Here is a 19,212-nt window from a genome sequence, read left to right on the forward strand (position 1 = left end):
TTGCCGCTCGGTCCAAGAGGGTGAGTGGAAGCTGCCTCCAACGGTCCATGTCCGCCGTCGCGCTCAAGATAATCCGTTCCAAGTTCTTTTGGAACGATAAGGTTCTATCCAGTGTAATGTATATCCCTGGGTATTGGAAGCCTTCAGTAGACGTCAGAAGTTGCTCTGGTAGCCCTGTCCACTCATCCCTACCTCCTGGATCATAGAGAATCGATTTGTGCCAGTTAATAGTGTGTCCTGCCCATCTGCCGTAGTGTTCTAGCTCTCGGAACAGTTCAGGTATTGTAGTCTCGGGTTTCGAGATATACAGAAGGACATCGTCTGCATAGAGTGATATCTTCTCCTGTACGAGATCTGTGTCAGTCTTTGTAAAGCCTACGATGCCCTCATTATGGCGAATCCTGGCTGCCAGAACCTCTATTGTTAGTGTGAAAAGGAGGGGGACAGGGGTCAACCCTGGCGCGTGCCTCGCCAAACCGGGAATTCACGGGATAGCTGACCATTAACTCGCACTCTGGCCCTCGGAGCAGTGTAAAGGAGCTGGATCCATTTCTGGAATTTAGGGCCAAACCCAAAACTGTGAAGCACTGCAATAAGGAACGGCCAATGCACCGCATCGAAAGCCTTTTCGGCGTCAAGGGAGAGGAACCAATGCGGGTCGGCCCTACCCCTCACCTCCTGCATCCAATTGTGGGTACGCCAAAGGTTTAATTTGGTGGCCCTGTCCGGTAGGATTCAAAAAGTGGGGGTGGTGATGGACAGAGTATCTGGCTACATGCAAATTAGTCTGACCCCTTGAAATTATTTTGGCCACCATAAGTGTGGAAGGGTATGCTCAGACATGAGTCCCTTGCTCACTGCACCATCCGGATTCAAGCAAGCCGGGCCGAAGACGGCTGTAATGCCAGAAACCGGATCTCCGGAAGCTTGTTTCCTTTCCAGTGAAGAATTGGCTTGGTAGTTTGGTCTGCCCTGTTCCCATGATGCACTGGGGCAGGGACAGACTAATTTGCATATAGCCAGCTTCTGAACTGGGATGGTGCAGTGAGCTAAAAAACGGTGATGGATCAAGCCCTGATCTGTTGACTGGGTAGGAGTGTTCTGATTAACTGAGATATTCTGTCCATCACCACCCCCTTTTTTGAAATTATCCTGTCCGGTAGGAAGCCTGATTGGTCCAGGTGAACAAGGTTTGTGATGACTGGCCTTAGGCGTCGTGCCAGTATAGTCGCCAGTATCTTCACCTCCGTATTGAGGAGGGAGATGGGGCGGTAGGATGCACAGTCTTCCTTGGGCTTGCCCTCTTTGTAAATCGGGACAATCGTGGCCATGGAGAGATCTGGTGGAAGTTCTCCGGTTTGGTAGGCCTCGGTAAAGAGCCCCTTAAGATGTGGGCCTAGAAGGTCCGCAGTACATTTGAAGAATTCCGCCGGAAACCCATTCGGGCCCGGAGTTTTCCCCGGTTTCAATGTGGATATGGCTTCCGATATTTCGTCAGTCGTGACGTCGGCTTCCAAGGTCAAGAGCTCCTCAGGGGACAGTGCAGGCAGGTCCACCTGTGCGATATATGTTCCCGCCTCCTCACTGGTTCCCAGATCTCTAGCCGCATAAAAGAGTTCATAATGTGAGGCGAAAGTGTCGGCTATCGCCACCTCGGAGGTGACAAGCACCCCGTCCGAGTTCCTAACGGCCTCAATCCATCTAGCTGCCTGCTCCTTACGGCTGAGCCATGCCAAGAGCTTGCCTGATTTGTCGCCCACGTCGTACAGGCGGTGGAGGGTGGCCAGTGATTGGGTTTTTGCCTCATTCATGACTAGCTCCCTATATTGCCGTTGGGTGTCCAGTAATCTCCTAAGCGTCCCGGTGTCTTTATGACGTTGATAGTCTTCCTCCCACGTTAAGATATTTCGTTCCACCCCTGTGACTTCTGCCAGGAGCCTACGGCGTTCCTCACTTTTCCTACTCCGCAACCTATCCCTTAGAACGGGTTTCATGGCCTCCCAAAAGGTGACCTTCGAGTCCACTGTTCCTTCGTTATCTGCTACATAGACCTTGATGTCTGCCCTCAGACCGCGTCGAATCGCCGCCGTCTGGAGGTCCCAGGCCGCCAGGCGCCATGAGGCACCTACCCCCTCCCGGGTACGGCCTATCTGCACCCATAAAGGTGAGTGGTCTGATATCCCTCTGGCCTTGTACTCCGCCGTGTCATCCCCTCTCACAAACTGCCTGGACAGGAATATGTAATCCAGTCTTGAGAACACCTTATGTGCCCCTGAGTAGTAGGAGTAGGCCATCTCCAGACATCTATGAGGCCCATAGTGTCCATCTGGTTAGCCAGCGTGGTTCGTAGCCCCCTCTGTCCATCATCCCTGAGCGGTCTCGCCTAGTGTCCATCACATCATTGAAATCGCCTCCCACTACCTGGACAGTGTCGGCTGTGTCCAGGAGAATGGTGGCAAGAGCCTTCAGTGTTCGTGCCTGTAACTTTGGTGGTGCATACACCGAGATTAATGTGTACGTGTTTCTCCTCCAAGTCCCCTGGACCCCCGCATATGTCCCCATTGGGTCTATCCAGGTGCGTGAAATGGCGAAGGGAAAGGACTTTTTGACTATGACCGCCACCCCCCTGGAGTCTGACGTGTATCCCGCATGTGCCAATACTCTAAATCTACCTCTAGCTATGAAGGTGCAGTGTGTGCCTTTTAGGTGCGTTTCCTGAAGCAGGGTAACATCGGGGTCCAGTCTTTTAAGATAGGAGTTGACTAGCCCTCTTTTGACTTTGGAGCCCAACCCGTTTACGTTCCATGTCAGGATACTAACTCCCCGACTGTCTATTCGCGGTGCAGTGAGTGTGCTAGCCATTCATGTGAGCGATAGGTTGGTGTGGCAGAATACTGACGTGGATAGGCGGTGTCAAACTTCTCTGTGCATGGCTGCTGTTTCTGGACTGTTACCTCTACCCCTTCAACTCCCCCCTCCCAAATCCCCTCAATCCAAACAGATGTAAAAGCCCCCCATCCCCCCCACCCCACCTCCCTCCCCATCCAGTCCCATCCCAACAGAAGACGGAACCGTCCGCAGGAGAAGGCCTGTCGCCCGCCCACACATCCCTCCCTTAAACCACTTCTTAGTCCCTCCGCCCACTATCCGGGTAGGAGAGTAACCTACAACAACAACTTATACAAACAACTGTAGTAAAAGAAGCTAGCAGAGAAATGTGGGCGTGCCAACTTGCGTGGTTCCCAGCAACGAGCTGCATCTCCGACATCCCAAGCCGTCACTGTTCATGATCTTGAGTCTTGAGTCTCTGATTCAGGCATGCTGTGCTGTTCCGACCCATTTTGCTCCAGCACTCCGATCGCATCCACTAGAGGGTGGACCGATGAATTCTCTCCCTCCCTCTCCTCCCCGCCAGATGTGCGGCTCTCAAGATTGTCGTCTTCATCTCCTTCTGAGCGGGCATTGGTCTGTAAACATGTAAATCTAGAGCCCGACCCCGTCTTCGGGGAAGCCGATCGTCCCTTCCGCGTCCCCTCTGCGCCACGACTTCGGTATGGCGTCGCTGGGTTCTGTCTCCTCGTTCTCCTAGAGTTCATCCTCCGGGTCCTTGGCAGTTCCCAATGTGGACCATTTCGCACAGACCTATCCAACATGTCCCTTCCAGCAGCTTCTCTGCTGTTGAGTATCGGGCGTTCCTCCAGCCATTGCCAGGCGTCCTCCGGATGGGTAAAGAAAAGTGACTGTTCCTTGTAGAGCACTTTAAGTTTTGCTGGGAAGAGTAGCATGTAGGATATCTTCAGGTCCCGAAGTTTCGCTTTCACAGCGTCGAAGGAGCGGCGCTGCTTCTGCACCTCCTGACTGTAGTCCGGGAAAACCATGATGTGTGCACTCTCTAGGCAGATCTCCCCCAGTTTCCTCGCTTCCCGTAGGATCAGGTCCCTGTCCGCGAAATTAAGGAAGCGCGCAATGATCGGTCTTGGACTCGCTCCTTCCGGTGGCTTGGCCAGGAAGGCCCTGTGTGCCCTCTCGATAATGAAGCATGTCGAAAACTGCACCGTCGGGAAGGTGTCCAGCAGCCAGGAGCGAAGGAAGGACACCATATCCACCTTTTCAATTCCTTCCCTAAAACCTACGAAACGGAGGTTGTTGCGCCTCGCCCTGTTTTCCGCGTCATCAACCTTCCATAGGAGCTGACGGTGTGACGCTTGAAGCTCCGCCATGTCTTTTCTTAGGGTAGTAATCGAGTCTTCGGCTTCGCCCATACGTGTTTCGGCAGATGCTACCCTATCTGATAGATTTCGGAAGTCTTACCTCAGCAGCGTCACTTCGGAACCCACTTCGCCAATCTTGACCTCCAGGGCCGCTCGGGATTCCTGGATGTCAGTTCAGGATGCTTGGATAGCGCTCATCAGGAGTTCAGTGTCTGAGCGCACAGTCGATGTGGCCGGGAGAGGATCCCCTACCTGCCTCGAGGTGGCAAAGCTGTCCATGGGCCCTTGTTTCTGCGGTTTTATCGGTGGATCCTTCTTTCCCATAGTGTACCGTGGCGATGGCGCAAGCGCGTGGGATCCACAACTGTAGTTCTTCGCCCCGTCTCCTGGGAGTCAGCCATTGCCCGCTATGCCCTGCGACGCCTCTGCCGCACACCCGGTGCTTCTATGGTCGGGGCGCCCCTCAGCGGTGTCCAGACGGGTCACTGTCGTCCCCACAGTTCCTTTCTTGGTGCGTCGATCAAAGGGGGGTAGTGCCAACTGGTCCCCCTTAGCCCCGTCTCTTGGCGCAGTGTACTCCAGCCCGCGATCTGTGTCTCAATCTCAGCCCCACCTGCAATGACCCCCTTGCTACTCGGGGAGCCGAGGGTGCGGGGGGGGGGTCCGCCTGGTCCGTGTAGTGTGCGAATGGGGGCCTCAGCCGGGTAGGCAGCGGCTGGTGTGGGGCTCGCCTCGGTTCTGCTGTCCACTATTAATGTTGATGTCCCCAGGGGGTTATAGGATTCCCCCTGCGTGCAGCCCGACTCTAGGGCGCCCAGGGACCATGTACCGGGATGGAGCGTCCCCTCTCTCAGTTCGCGGCTCCGGCCACCATCTTGGTAAAGGCGCCGAGCCGGTCCCCGTCTCCCCCGCCGCTCCCCGGGACCCGTCACTGGTTCCTTGCCTGGTCGGGTCGCCTCCACGGTCCCTCTCCTCCACGTGGGCGTGCACCGCAGGTGTGTGCAGGGCGACGGTGCGATGCGGCCGCAGCCCTTCACCTCATATCGTCTGTGCCCCGTCCACCATCTTGGCGAGGGAGTGCCTGAATCTGGGGCCCGTGTTGCTGCCGCTCCGGTGGGGCCCCCGGTCTTACCGTCCAGCGCCGCCAAGCCTCCCCCGCCAGGCGATGAACTCGCGCTCCCACCGTCAGATCTGGGGGCCGGGTGTTCCGCTGCGCCGGCGATGCGTGGATGCGCCGGCCGCCCTGCTGCCTCCGGCTGGTCGTGTCAGTCCGTCTTCGGCGGGGTGCGCGAAAACAAGTTATTTCCGCCACAACATCGGAGGGCACGCTTCTCTGCCGTGTCCCGCTGCTGTCCGGGTCTTGCACGGCAAGTTTGATTTTATTTTGGGGTAGTTGTAAGACGGATTTGGGGCAGCTCGTCGGGAGCTCCGCGACTATGCGTCCTAACACGCCATGCTGCTGGCCACGCCCCCATTTAAGCGGTTTATTGATATGAAAGTACTGACAGATACATTTCTATTGTAACTATGAATTTATCGTCTATTGTATTGTGCAATAAACTTTATCACAACTGCTATAAATGTCTAAGCAATGTACGCGTTTCACTGATTGCTCTAAAGCTGCCCCAGAGCTGCTTCTCTGATTTACACAGAGGCATTGGCAGAGGGGGACCCCAGACTCTCCAAGTAGTGGCAAGGGGTTACATTACATGTCTGTTAAATAAGGAGAATCTGGATTACATACCAAAACTAATTTCTACAAGAGAAGTAATAAAAAAAAGTACAATACATTGACATGCTTCGAAATTTTAAAACGGCAGAAATATCACCTGTGCTCCTTTCATGCCATCATCTCCTTGTGCGCCCTGCAAGAGACAGAATAAAATGAGTTACCTAGATTTCTGAAGGAGTCTTTTTTCACTTTCCATCTTTTCTTTACCTTTCTCAATATAGTGCTAAAAAGATGTTTATTTACATTGTGTTGACCATTCCTGATTGTTCCATCTCATGTTCCGTTGGGCTTTCTGATGCGCAGAATGCATTTGAGCTATTTAGCTTTTTACCATCCTATGAGCAGTCTTGTGAAGTTGGAAGAAAATCTTGTGGTTTAGGCCAATGTTTGTAACTTCCATTATATAGATAGAGGGATGTCCTCTAAGATGTTTCATTTACATGAATGGGTAGCAACAAATGTATTTATGTTTGTCAAAGTTTAGTATGGCACAGCATGCAGGCTTATGGCTGCTCTTGCTCTTTTCATGGTCTTCCTACCCAATAACCCGTCGGGAAATGGGTCACGCAATATCTAGATAGGAAAGTGCTTTCAAAGAAACGATCACATACTATCAATCAAACTAATGAATGAAATTAATATTGTCAAACCATACTTGAACAGCTTGAATTTAAACATTTCAAAGCTACAAATGCTTAATGTATTTTTGTACTTAAACAAATATGTATATTAAAAATGAAAGACATAACGGAACAAGAAGGCAGAATTCATACAAATTACAGAGTTGTGTGATAAAAACGTGTTATCAAACTATTATATCGTACTCCATCTAAGTAACAGCCGCGGCCCGTGGAGGGTGTTTCGGTGGGGCAGAGAGGCGGGGTGGGGGGTGCGCCTCTCCGCCCCACCGAAACTCCCTCCACGGGCCGTGGCTGCTAAGTAATTCATTCAAGTAGGAAAGACGAAGTCTTATTTACAATCAATAGCAGAAGCAATGCCGATGTTTCAGTTTTCCATGGTCAAAAGTATACAAGACCCTACTCATTCTTTAATCCCCAAAAGAGAGAATTAGATGTTTAAGAGGGTTATGTAATAGGAATATGCATTAATGGATATAAAGCATCTAGGACCCCTTGCTACAATAACACCTTCTGTAATGTGTCCAGATCCCAGGAGGGGGTCAGCATCAATACATGAGAGGCCTAAGGACTCAAAGGCGATTCATTTTCTCCATTTTAAATGGCCGCCATAAATTAGTAATATAGGTCAAACAGACTCATAAGTAATTAGTAATGCCCAAAACACCTCACCGATGCAAACTTGCCCAGATTGGATTTGACATGAATGAAAAAGCTTTCTTGTTCTTATGCTCTTCATCTACTGATGGTAATAATTTTCTGTGATTTAATCAGATTACGGAAGGTTTTACAGTGGTTAAATAGTCCATCACTGCCTCCTACCATTTAGAGAAGACACCCTTGTGTTGACTTTGTGTATAATTAAATTCATCAACACTTCTTACTGTGGCTAAATAAGGAAGGTTATGGAAAAATACCTCTATTTTTTAAGGGCAAGATGTCAGACCCTGTTTGGGTGGCACAGGGCAGACTGGTTAGTGGGCCCCAACCATTGTGGTAGTGGTTGTTTTCCCTGCTGTCTAAGCTTCCATAATACTATGTCTGTTCAAACTGGGGCAAGTACAACCCTTTCTGCACTTGACTCGTAGGGTAACGAGGATGAGCAGTGACAGTCTTCAGAGAGTCAACAGATACAAAGTCAAAGTCAAAAAGGTTTATTGCATAATTAATTAAAATCATTACAATTTCCACATGTTAATGTTATGGTACAAAAAAATGCATACTAAAAAGATTAGACTCTTCCTTTGTTAAAATGATGTAACACAGTTTTAAAAAGGGGTTTCTTCCGGGGAAACTCCCACCGGCATTAGGAGGTCAGAATGTTATTACATGTTTGTGCAGGGATTACAAGACATTGGGATCAACGCAGCATTAATTAACCCACTTCTTTCACCCTGTCCTTGTTCCACAAGACTCAGGCATTTTTTCACTTCTGCCAGGAATTTTGTTCCCCGGCATGCCAAGATAACTGAGCTCCCTCCCAGCCAAGAAGTTACCCCTTGCCTGCAGGTGCGGATTTTTAACTCGTTGCAGATCTGTTTTAGTAATCTACGACGTGGTTCCAGGAGAGCCGGACAGACGCACAAAAAGTGAGCTAGTGATTCTGTTTTGTCAACAGATACATTAACTTAATGTCCAGCCTTGTGCTCACCTTTTATGGAAAAGAAAGTACTTACTATCACATCGGTACTTAATACTACACACTCTGATGGGTGGGACATGAATACATCATTTTACAACAAATGCGCTACAACGCATTCAATTACAACATGGGTCCTTACACCGACTGCGTTGTTACAACGCAAACTATTACATCGCAAGTCGTTACAACGACTTGCTGTAAGTGGTCTCCCGTGTGACATAAAGGGTTATATTAAGCTGTGTTCTAAGAATGAGGCGTTACAACCTCCCTCACCTTCACAGTAATCACTTTTCCTCACCTTATGGTTGAGATCCTCCTATTACCATCCCATCCCTCTGCAGACTCATCCAAGATTAGGTTCCAGTGCAAATGGTGCAAAATGTTCTCAGTGGATCGAAGGGCAACTCAGTTGAATGTTTTTATAATTTATGCAAATAGTCGCAAGTAGGCTCATCAGGCTTGCCTGCAAGCCTCAGGCACTTTCCGCCTGATGCAAGAAAAACCCCGTGTTGTATTTGCTGGTTGCTTACAGTAGTCCTGGTTGTGTGGAGAACGCAATTTGCAATGCTATCCTCACAGCTTGACTCTTTTTTTGTAGGGAAATAGTGCTGAGGGCAAGGTTTGTAGAACAATCTCGGAAAAGGAAGGAATGCGGCAGCAGCAGCAAACTCCAGCAGTGGCATCCCTCCTGGTCAGCTGCAATATTGCATTCAACAGTGGCAGTTGCCGCCTCTAGGCTGCGTTCCTTAAGTTCATGTCTTTAGGAGAAAGTGCGGCCTTTGTACAGTTCAGAACTCTGATTTGGCAGCAACACAGTTTTCCTCTTCTCAGCAGCAGCAGTCTGCTAGGCTTTGTAGGTGTACATGCTCTGGTAAAATCTTGAACACATTCATAAACTGCACTAAGAGACCAGGGGAACCCTTTTCAACACAGGTCATTCCTGAATAGCTCTCTTGGGTCAGCAAATTTCTCTGGGATCCTTACACCAGGAACACACTTAGCTAGTCATCCTGTACAGTCTCCACTTTTCAGGACCAGGTATCGTCCTTCCCTCTCTCAGCAGGCAGGCAGGCAGGCTTTTACGCTGTTTAGGTAGACCCTCATTCAGCAGCAAGTGTTGAATTCAGGTGATGTCCCCTCACCTCTGGGAGACAAATGTGAGGCAGACATCTGCCCTGAGTTCACATCAGCTCTTCAAGTACATGGTGGAGCAAATTCTCTGTTAAAGAAGATCATGGTACTGGAACAAAGTGAGGTGGTTTAGATCACACGTTTACCTGCATTTTCAAGACAGGGGATCTGAATCCAATGTCTGAGGCTTCAGAACTAGTTTGGAGTGGTTCTCTTTCTAAGGTCAATTTCAGGTTGCTGTTCAGACACAACCTTTGTGCAAAATGATGTGATTTCTAATAGGTAGCAGTGGGGATGGTTGCAAGCATGGGTCAAAACAACATGAGTGAAAAGAAGTGCGCATTTTCTGCTACTGTTTGTCATCAACCTTCCTGAAGAAGCAATCAGAGACACACAAAAGACCAATCCCTGACTAGGAACTTCCTCCGCTTGACAAACAGAAAGTGAAGCCTTATCATCAACCAAATGGCAGTGCCCCAGAAGGTCTAATCAGCAGTCCTTTGCTAACAGGGCCCTCTTGGAACTTCTTAAGGGAGCCCTGTCCATTCTCCTCATCTCAGTACCTGGGTCTCCCCCTCCAGCCACAGGAATGCAGGAAATGCTCTTACACTGTCTAGATGAAGCTATATTCATCGTCATCTTGTGCCATGCAAATGGAGCCATCCTTGGTTGTGACAATGCTGGGGATTAGTTGTGGTGTTTTTGGTTTCATTTGTATGTGGTATGTGCGGCCAAAGTACAGGTGTTTTTTTCACTTTTGTGATAGGGTTGGATAGGAATGGAAGCGACCACTGCGTGCATTTCTTACTTGTCTGTCATTTCCACGTTTCCTCTTCCTCCCAATTGTTTACTTCACCAGAAGCATCCTCTCTGCTCAGCCTACTCTCTCTAGCTGCCAATCCAACCTTATAATGACACCCCAACATTCCATGCCCTCATAGCTGAGCAGATGAGCGAAGGCATGACAAGACAGCAGATTATAACACTTAAGTTGTGTTTCATCTATCCATTGACTGTTCCCATGAGTCAGGCCTGATTTGCATTTGGAAGGGTCCAAACTGAGGTGGCATGGTGGGTGAAAAGCGATGGATTGGGATGGGATGGATTGGGATGTGGCCCTGAGCGATTGCCAGTTGCTGAGATTAAATTCAAGCATTTCATTCATCATCTTGTTGTTTCCGAAATAGAGTTAAGCACTATAATAATAATCCACATTTGTGGACTATCACAGATCCAGTTTAAAAGCCTGACCATAGTAGATAAATCCATCTCTGGAAAAGCACCACCATGATTAAAACAATGCTTCTCATCATAATACCCAATGAAGGCCCTCAATTAACTGATTAAAATCTGGTCATCGCCTCTCAATGCAGAAGGAAAACAGTGAATCCGTAACATTCTCATCAAATTTCTTTGGTGTAGACTTTTCCTGAAAGATTACTTAAAATGGGTGTGCCCTGTTTATGCTTCTTAGGCCCTCATTATGATTATGAGTTACGTTACCTCTTATTTTGGATTCTGGTGAAAACAAGCGTTTCTAACCAACTCAAAGTTATGAGTCATGCAGCATATCCGAACGTGTTTTTACGACATTTGGTAAAATCTCGTGATATTGCGTGACAAATCCATCAGGTCAAACCCGATAAAACCTATCCTCAGAAAAAGGGCTGGAATTCACGGATGTTATGAGGAACTAGGTGTTGTAATATAGATTTCTTTAAGGTGAGTGTGCTACGTGGTACGTAGAAACATCCCCGTAAGGTGGGCACACTTGAGAAGTTCAGATAAACTGACTCAAATGAAGTTCAATGAAGTAAAGTTAATGAAAAGTCAATACGAAGGTTTCATCATATAGTTTTGTTTAGTAATTTCACAAGTTCTTGTATTAAAGCGTTACATCACGCTAAACGAATGGATACAATCCAACGATATTTTCAAGACATGCTCCAATGCATTTCGGACTAACAGTGGTCCTTTATCAAGGAGCGCTGTGGAAGGATACAAAAAATGCAACTTAGACCAACAATAAGTAAATGCCAATGCAAAAGCATGGTGCGAGAGAGTGTCTCAGCTTAAGGCGCCAAGAAGGGTGTGAGTTTAACATGCGTTAACGGGTGAGTGAATGTGTGAAACAACAGCATTATGTGTATTAAAGGAAGTGATCAAGACAAGGTCATGCGCTTATCTAATACGCAGGGGTGCGTGTGGAATTGAAGTCTGTGAGCATGCTTTTAAAACGGAAATGGGTGATGAGAAAAACTCATGACGGTAAATCGTCAAAGTGACAAGAAATTAAAAGGTGGAGGTTGAAAGTTAAAACGGATCTTACGCTTGTAAAAACAGCGTGGCGCTCACATCAGAGCTGCAAAAAACGAACCGTGGTCGTTAAATGATGTTACCAAAACCTAGCGGGGTTGAGAAGGTGGAGAACATGCGGTTGTGTTTACTTACTGTGGAAAGATTCAGAAGGTGAACCGTGTGTCACGAGCTTCGCGGAGTTACTGCGGAGTTCGACGAGGGAGAGTGTGTAGAGGTTGAAATAGATAAGGGACACCAGGTGAAGGGAGATGGGGGCGGCCATCTTATAGTGGGGAAAGTGAACAGTGTAAGGTACATATGCAGAACGGGTTACATTGTATTAAACAGAGTCATTATAAATCATTATAAATAACAACTGAGTTCGGTCCGGTCATTAAGACCGAAAGGTTTCAACGACTGGAGACGATATATCCACGAGGTCTCTCGTTGTAAGAGGACTTTGTTATTGTCTCTGCCCTCAATGTGGGCGACCATTTCAAGTACCAAATACTTCAGTTGTGCCACACTGTGGTGTGCTTCATTAAAGTGGACGGCCACATTTGATTTGGTGTTCTTGGTTCTAATGTTTGACTTATGTTCATTAAGTCTAGTCTTGATTTTTCTACTGGTTTTTCCCACATAGGTTTTCCCACAGGGACATTTGAGTAAATAAATCAAATTAGCTGAATCGCATGTAGCATCTACATTGAGATTGATGTTAAATCCTCTCATAGGATGATTTAAGGTGTTGCCTCCCATAACATTATTGCAATTGTTGCAATGATGGCATGGACGTGTGCCAGTGTGCTTTCTTGATGTGACAGTTGGCTTGGATAGAATTTCTTTGATGTTCAAGGGTCTGCTGTAAGCAAAGATGGGTGGTTCTTTGAATAAGTCACCAAAGTCTGGTTCGGATGATAGAATCCGCCAATGTTTCAATATCGTCTTCTTGTAGATTTTGCTCGAAGTGGAATACCTGGAGACCAGTGCCATTCTGGACGTCGGGTCCTTCTTTTTACTTTTTAAGGCTTCTGAGCGAGAGATCATCTTTACTTTATCCCGGGCTTCTTCAATGATGTTTTGTGGGTACCCCCTAGTGGAGAACCTGCCAGCCATGGTTTGTAATTGGGAGTCTCTTCTTTCATCATTGGATACTATCCGAGTCACTCTCAGCATCTGGCTGAACGGTAGATGTCTCTTCAATGAGTCTTGGTGGAAGCTGCTATACAACAAGGTATTGTTGCGGTCAGTGGGTTTTCTGTACAGGTCAGTTTCAATGCCCTCAGGGGTAATTCTTACTAGTACGTCTAAAAACGTAATTTCTTTGTCAGAAATGTTCCAAGTGAGTTCAATCCGGTCATCTTTAGAATTCAAAGTAGTTAATGCTGATTCCAAATGATCTCGAGAGTCTTTCCAGATGAAAAATAGATCATCTATGTAACGTGCGTATAGTTTGAGATTGTCATTCCAATCGGTGTTGGTAAGAATATGGTTTAGTTGGAAGTTGCCCATGTAAATGTTAGCGTACGTGGGCGCAGCGCAATTGCCCATTGCCATCCCGGACATCTGTAAATACCAATGTTGTTCGAAAGAAAAATAACTATGATACAGAGTGAAAATCATAAGTTCTAAAATGAAGGACTTCAAGGAGTCTGTGATGTCAGATCTCAGTAGCGCTAGTTCAATGGCCTCAATTCCACCAGCGTGGGGAATGGAGGTGTATAAACTCTTGATGTCAGCAGTGCATAGTAAAATTTGTTCATCCTCATTGATTTGAATGGAATTTAACTTGTTGATGAAGTCATTGGTGTCTCTGGTATAGCTCTTTAAGTTGGTGACCATGGGCTGCATATGTACCTTACACTGTTCACTTTCCCCACTATAAGATGGCCGCCCCCATCTCCCTTCACCTGGTGTCCCTTATCTATTTCAACCTCTACACACTCTCCCTCGTCGAACTCCGCAGTAACTCCGCGAAGCTCGTGACACACGGTTCACCTTCTGAATCTTTCCACAGTAAGTAAACACAACCGCATGTTCTCCACCTTCTCAACCCCGCTAGGTTTTGGTAACATCATTTAACGACCACGGTTCGTTTTTTGCAGCTCTGATGTGAGCGCCACGCTGTTTTTACAAGCGTAAGATCCGTTTTAACTTTCAACCTCCACCTTTTAATTTCTTGTCACTTTGACGATTTACCGTCATGAGTTTTTCTCATCACCCATTTCCGTTTTAAAAGCATGCTCACAGACTCAATTCCACACGCACCCCTGCGTATTAGATAAGCGCATGACCTTGTCTTGATCACTTCCTTTAATGCACATAATGCTGTTGTTTCACACATTCACTCACCCGTTAACGCATGTTGAACTCACACCCTTCTTGGCGCCTTAAGCTGAGACACTCTCTCGCACCATGCTTTTGCATTGGCATTTACTTATTGTTGGTCTAAGTTGCATTTTCTGTATCCTTCCACAGCGCTCCTTGATAAAGGACCACTGTCCGAAATGCATTGGAGCATGTCTTGAAAATATCGTTGGATTGTATCCATTCGTTTAGCGTGATGTAACGCTTTAATACAAGAACTTGTGAAATTACTAAACAAAACTATATGATGAAACCTTCGTATTGACTTTTCATTAACTTTACTTCATTGAACTTCATTTGAGTCAGTTTATCTGAACTTCTCAAGTGTGCCCACCTTACGGGGATGTTTCTACGTACCACGTAGCACACTCACCTTAAAGTATCAGTGGACGCATTCGGCCAGTTGCGTCGCCCGTAGGAGCACCTTTATCCACCTTTAACTAACCATCAATGTTCTCAACTACCATTCATTCAACCCAATGCTGTGCGCCTAAGCCTCACTTTCTGATTTTGTATACACCACTTACTGCCCGATAGGCTGGCAGCACGCCCGCTTAATCTTCCAGCAACGATGCAATATGACGACATCACCAAATCTACTGAAGCTCATGCTGAAACCTTGGCATTCGATCCTGAAGCAACGGAAAGGATCTATGCACTGATCAACGATGACTTAACCCAAACACCTTCGAGCAGAACGAAGGAACAATGTATTAAACAACTTCTCTATCTTTCCAAACGTCGCGTAAATCAAAAACTTCACGCAAGTACACTAATTAAGTATCATAAAGCGCTCCGCATTCCCCGAGGCCTCCGGATTGCCCTTAAACCTTCCTTATGCAAGAATTCCAAGGCTTTTTTGGAAAAATGGTACGTCATTCTAAATAAGTGCAGTCTGGACTTGATATTACTTATTATCGAAGAACTGTCGGGAATTCTCGATGAGCTCACCCTTGAAATAACCACCACAGAAAGTGAATTAAAAGACCTCTTCACCTCAGAAGAACTAGGGACCACTTTGGAAGACATCAACAGACAAATTGATCGCCATACTAGGGAGATCAACGAACGGAAATTGCGCAAATTTCGGCGCGACACTTTAGACTATAAACTTGGGGAAGTATACACCTGGGCGGAAGTCTACGCCCAACGTCGGAGAAACAAACCATATACCCAAAACACCGATACCTCATCTTCTGACAGCGATCACACCAACCGACCCCCAAGACAACAACCAACTCAACGAACAACCCCCAGGGACCAGTCTGCACAAGCATCCACCTCATCCACCTCTCAAATTGACACAACCACTGCCGTGCCTTTTTTAGAGTCACGCCCAGACAGAACCGACGACCCAGACGGGGAAAAAGGAAAAACAAAAAACAACGAGAAGACACCACCACAACAACAGACCAAGGCCAAAACGAGGAAGCATCGCTAGTTATAAACATTTCAGATACCAATCTTACCATGAGTGAAACTAAAGTTCTACAAAAGGGCATGTCATTCATCCCCACCAGCAACACTAATCTCCTCGAATTAGAAGTCAGCACATTTAAGCTCACTAGGAAGCTGCGATTGAAGCACTTTTTTGGGAAAGTCTTGGAACCACCTAAGGAAACGAAACCGGATTTGTTACTAGGATTGCGACCACCAAGCAATTACATGCCCCCAAGCAGCCACAAAAGCATTGACACTTTTGAGACTCTAGTTCGGCAAGACATCGCCAAAATTACTTTTAGAAAAAAGACACGCAGGAACATCACCAACAAGGATCAAGACACACTAAAGAACATCGCCAAGAATCCCAAAATCAAATGCTTGAAAGCCGACAAGGGAGGCGCATTAGTTATCCTTAACACTGACCTCTACAACCGTAGAGCCAGAGAACACGTTCTTGACACCAACACCTACTTGCCCCTTGATGGCAACCCCACCAACGAATACAAAGCCGTGTTACTCGACATTATAGACAAAGCTAAGGAACAGGATGTCATTGATGACAGAACCAAGCGATACCTCACAGTGAACCATCCAAGAAGTCCCAGTTTAACTATGCTCCCCAAAATCCACAAAGATTTGATGGATCCACCTTTCCGCCCCATCGTCTCGACACGAGGCTCAATTCATGAGCCAATCGGCAAATTCATTGATCGCTACCTGCAGCCCATGGTCACCAACTTAAAGAGCTATACCAGAGACACCAATGACTTCATCAACAAGTTAAATTCCATTCAAATCAATGAGGATGAACAAATTTTACTATGCACTGCTGACATCAAGAGTTTATACACCTCCATTCCCCACGCTGGTGGAATTGAGGCCATTGAACTAGCGCTACTGAGATCTGACATCACAGACTCCTTGAAGTCCTTCATTTTAGAACTTATGATTTTCACTCTGTATCATAGTTATTTTTCTTTCGAACAACATTGGTATTTACAGATGTCCGGGATGGCAATGGGCAATTGCGCTGCGCCCACGTACGCTAACATTTACATGGGCAACTTCGAACTAAACCATATTCTTACCAACACCGATTGGAATGACAATCTCAAACTATACGCACGTTACATAGATGATCTATTTTTCATCTGGAAAGACTCTCGAGATCATTTGGAATCAGCATTAACTACTTTGAATTCTAAAGATGACCGGATTGAACTCACTTGGAACATTTCTGACAAAGAAATTACGTTTTTAGACGTACTAGTAAGAATTACCCCTGAGGGCATTGAAACTGACCTGTACAGAAAACCCACTGACCGCAACAATACCTTGTTGTATAGCAGCTTCCACCAAGACTCATTGAAGAGACATCTACCGTTCAGCCAGATGCTGAGAGTGACTCGGATAGTATCCAATGATGAAAGAAGAGACTCCCAATTACAAACCATGGCTGGCAGGTTCTCCACTAGGGGGTACCCACAAAACATCATTGAAGAAGCCCGGGATAAAGTAAAGATGATCTCTCGCTCAGAAGCCTTAAAAAGTAAAAAGAAGGACCCGACGTCCAGAATGGCACTGGTCTCCAGGTATTCCACTTCGAGCAAAATCTACAAGAAGACGATATTGAAACATTGGCGGATTCTATCATCCGAACCAGACTTTGGTGACTTATTCAAAGAACCACCCATCTTTGCTTACAGCAGACCCTTGAACATCAAAGAAATTCTATCCAAGCCAACTGTCACATCAAGAAAGCACACTGGCACACGTCCATGCCATCATTGCAACAATTGCAATAATGTTATGGGAGGCAACACCTTAAATCATCCTATGAGAGGATTTAACATCAATCTCAATGTAGATGCTACATGCGATTCAGCTAATTTGATTTATTTACTCAAATGTCCCTGTGGGAAAACCTATGTGGGAAAAACCAGTAGAAAAATCAAGACTAGACTTAATGAACATAAGTCAAACATTAGAACCAAGAACACCAAATCAAATGTGGCCGTCCACTTTAATGAAGCACACCACAGTGTGGCACAACTGAAGTATTTGGTACTTGAAATGGTCGCCCACATTGAGGGCAGAGACAATAACAAAGTCCTCTTACAACGAGAGACCTCGTGGATATATCGTCTCCAGTCGTTGAAACCTTTCGGTCTTAATGACCGGACCGAACTCAGTTGTTATTTATAATGATTTATAATGACTCTGTTTAATACAATGTAACCCGTTCTGCATATGTACCTTACACTGTTCACTTTCCCCACTATAAGATGGCCGCCCCCATCTCCCTTCACCTGGTGTCCCTTATCTATTTCAACCTCTACACACTCTCCCTCGTCGAACTCCGCAGTAACACCGCGAAGCTCGTGACACACGGTTCACCTTCTGAATCTTTCCACAGTAAGTAAACACAACCGCATGTTCTCCACCTTCTCAACCCCGCTAGGTTTTGGTAACATCATTTAACGACCACGGTTCGTTTTTTGCAGCTCTGATGTGAGCGCCACGCTGTTTTTACAAGCGTAAGATCCGTTTTAACTTTCAACCTCCACCTTTTAATTTCTTGTCACTTTGACGATTTACCGTCATGAGTTTTTCTCATCACCCATTTCCGTTTTAAAAGCATGCTCACAGACTTCAATTCCACACGCACCCCTGCGTATTAGATAAGCGCATGACCTTGTCTTGATCACTTCCTTTAATGCACATAATGCTGTTGTTTCACACATTCACTCACCCGTTAACGCATGTTAAACTCACACCCTTCTTGGCGCCTTAAGCTGAGACACTCTCTCGCACCATGCTTTTGCATTGGCATTTACTTATTGTTGGTCTAAGTTGCATTTTTTGTATCCTTCCTCCTTGATAAAGGACCACTGTTAGTCCGAAATGCATTGGAGCATGTCTTGAAAATATCGTTGGATTGTATCCATTCGTTTAGCGTGATGTAACGCTTTAATACAAGAACTTGTGAAATTACTAAACAAAACTATATGATGAAACCTTTGTATTGACTTTTCATTAACTTTACTTCATTGAACTTCATTTGAGTCAGTTTATCTGAACTTCTCAAGTGTGCCCACCTTACGGGGATGTTTCTACGTACCACGTAGCACACTCACCTTAAAGTATCAGTGGACGCATTCGGCCAGTTGCGTCGCCCGTAGGAGCACCTGTATCCACCTTTAACTAACCATCAATGTTCTCAACTACCATTCATTCAACCCAATGCTGTGCGCCTAAGCCTCACTTTCTGATTTTGTAATATAGATTTCCTCACATCATTCCACCTCCAGATGTGAAACTTGTAAAAGCCCGAAAAATATATGACAATACATCCTAGTAGCTATCATATCGCCTGCGATATTTACACAACTTTTTATCGGTCGACTCATAATGGGAGCATGATGTTGTATGCAGCTGATGCTACTCCACTGTCAATATGCGTGAAAAAGTAAAACAATGTCCATGAGCAATTTTCGCTTGTGCAGTTTGCTCACTCAGAGACCGGCTTACAATGCTTTTTCCCATGAGTGCGTGAGAATAGATGTGACCCAGAAAAAATATGCTGTAAATCTTACCCACAAAGTCTCAATTTTTTCAAACATTTTGATGAACATGTGCATTTTGTATTGCCATTGATTTTTGTTTGTTTTATGTTAAAAAAAAGTATCATGAATTAGAATTATGGAGCATATTTTTATTAGCGAGAATAAAAATACTGCCATGTCGCAT

General features: G+C 46.2%; 1 protein-coding gene across 1 annotated transcript in view; it reads right to left on the minus strand.

Annotated features, from left to right (window-relative positions):
- Positions 1 to 19,212, minus strand: part of LOC144828174 (uncharacterized) — a 418,953-nt gene that overhangs the window by 82,738 nt on the left and 317,003 nt on the right. The window contains exons 22-23 of the mRNA XM_078686271.1: positions 6,041 to 6,076; positions 1,245 to 2,222 (exon numbers count right to left, since the gene is read on the minus strand). Coding sequence (XP_078542397.1) covers positions 1,245 to 2,222; positions 6,041 to 6,076 — 1,014 coding nt within the window. The remainder of the gene's footprint in view (positions 1 to 1,244; positions 2,223 to 6,040; positions 6,077 to 19,212) is intronic.

The sequence above is a fragment of the Lissotriton helveticus genome, chromosome 4_1 (genome assembly GCF_964261635.1).
Source record: "Lissotriton helveticus chromosome 4_1, aLisHel1.1, whole genome shotgun sequence".
NCBI lineage: Eukaryota > Metazoa > Chordata > Amphibia > Caudata > Salamandridae > Lissotriton > Lissotriton helveticus.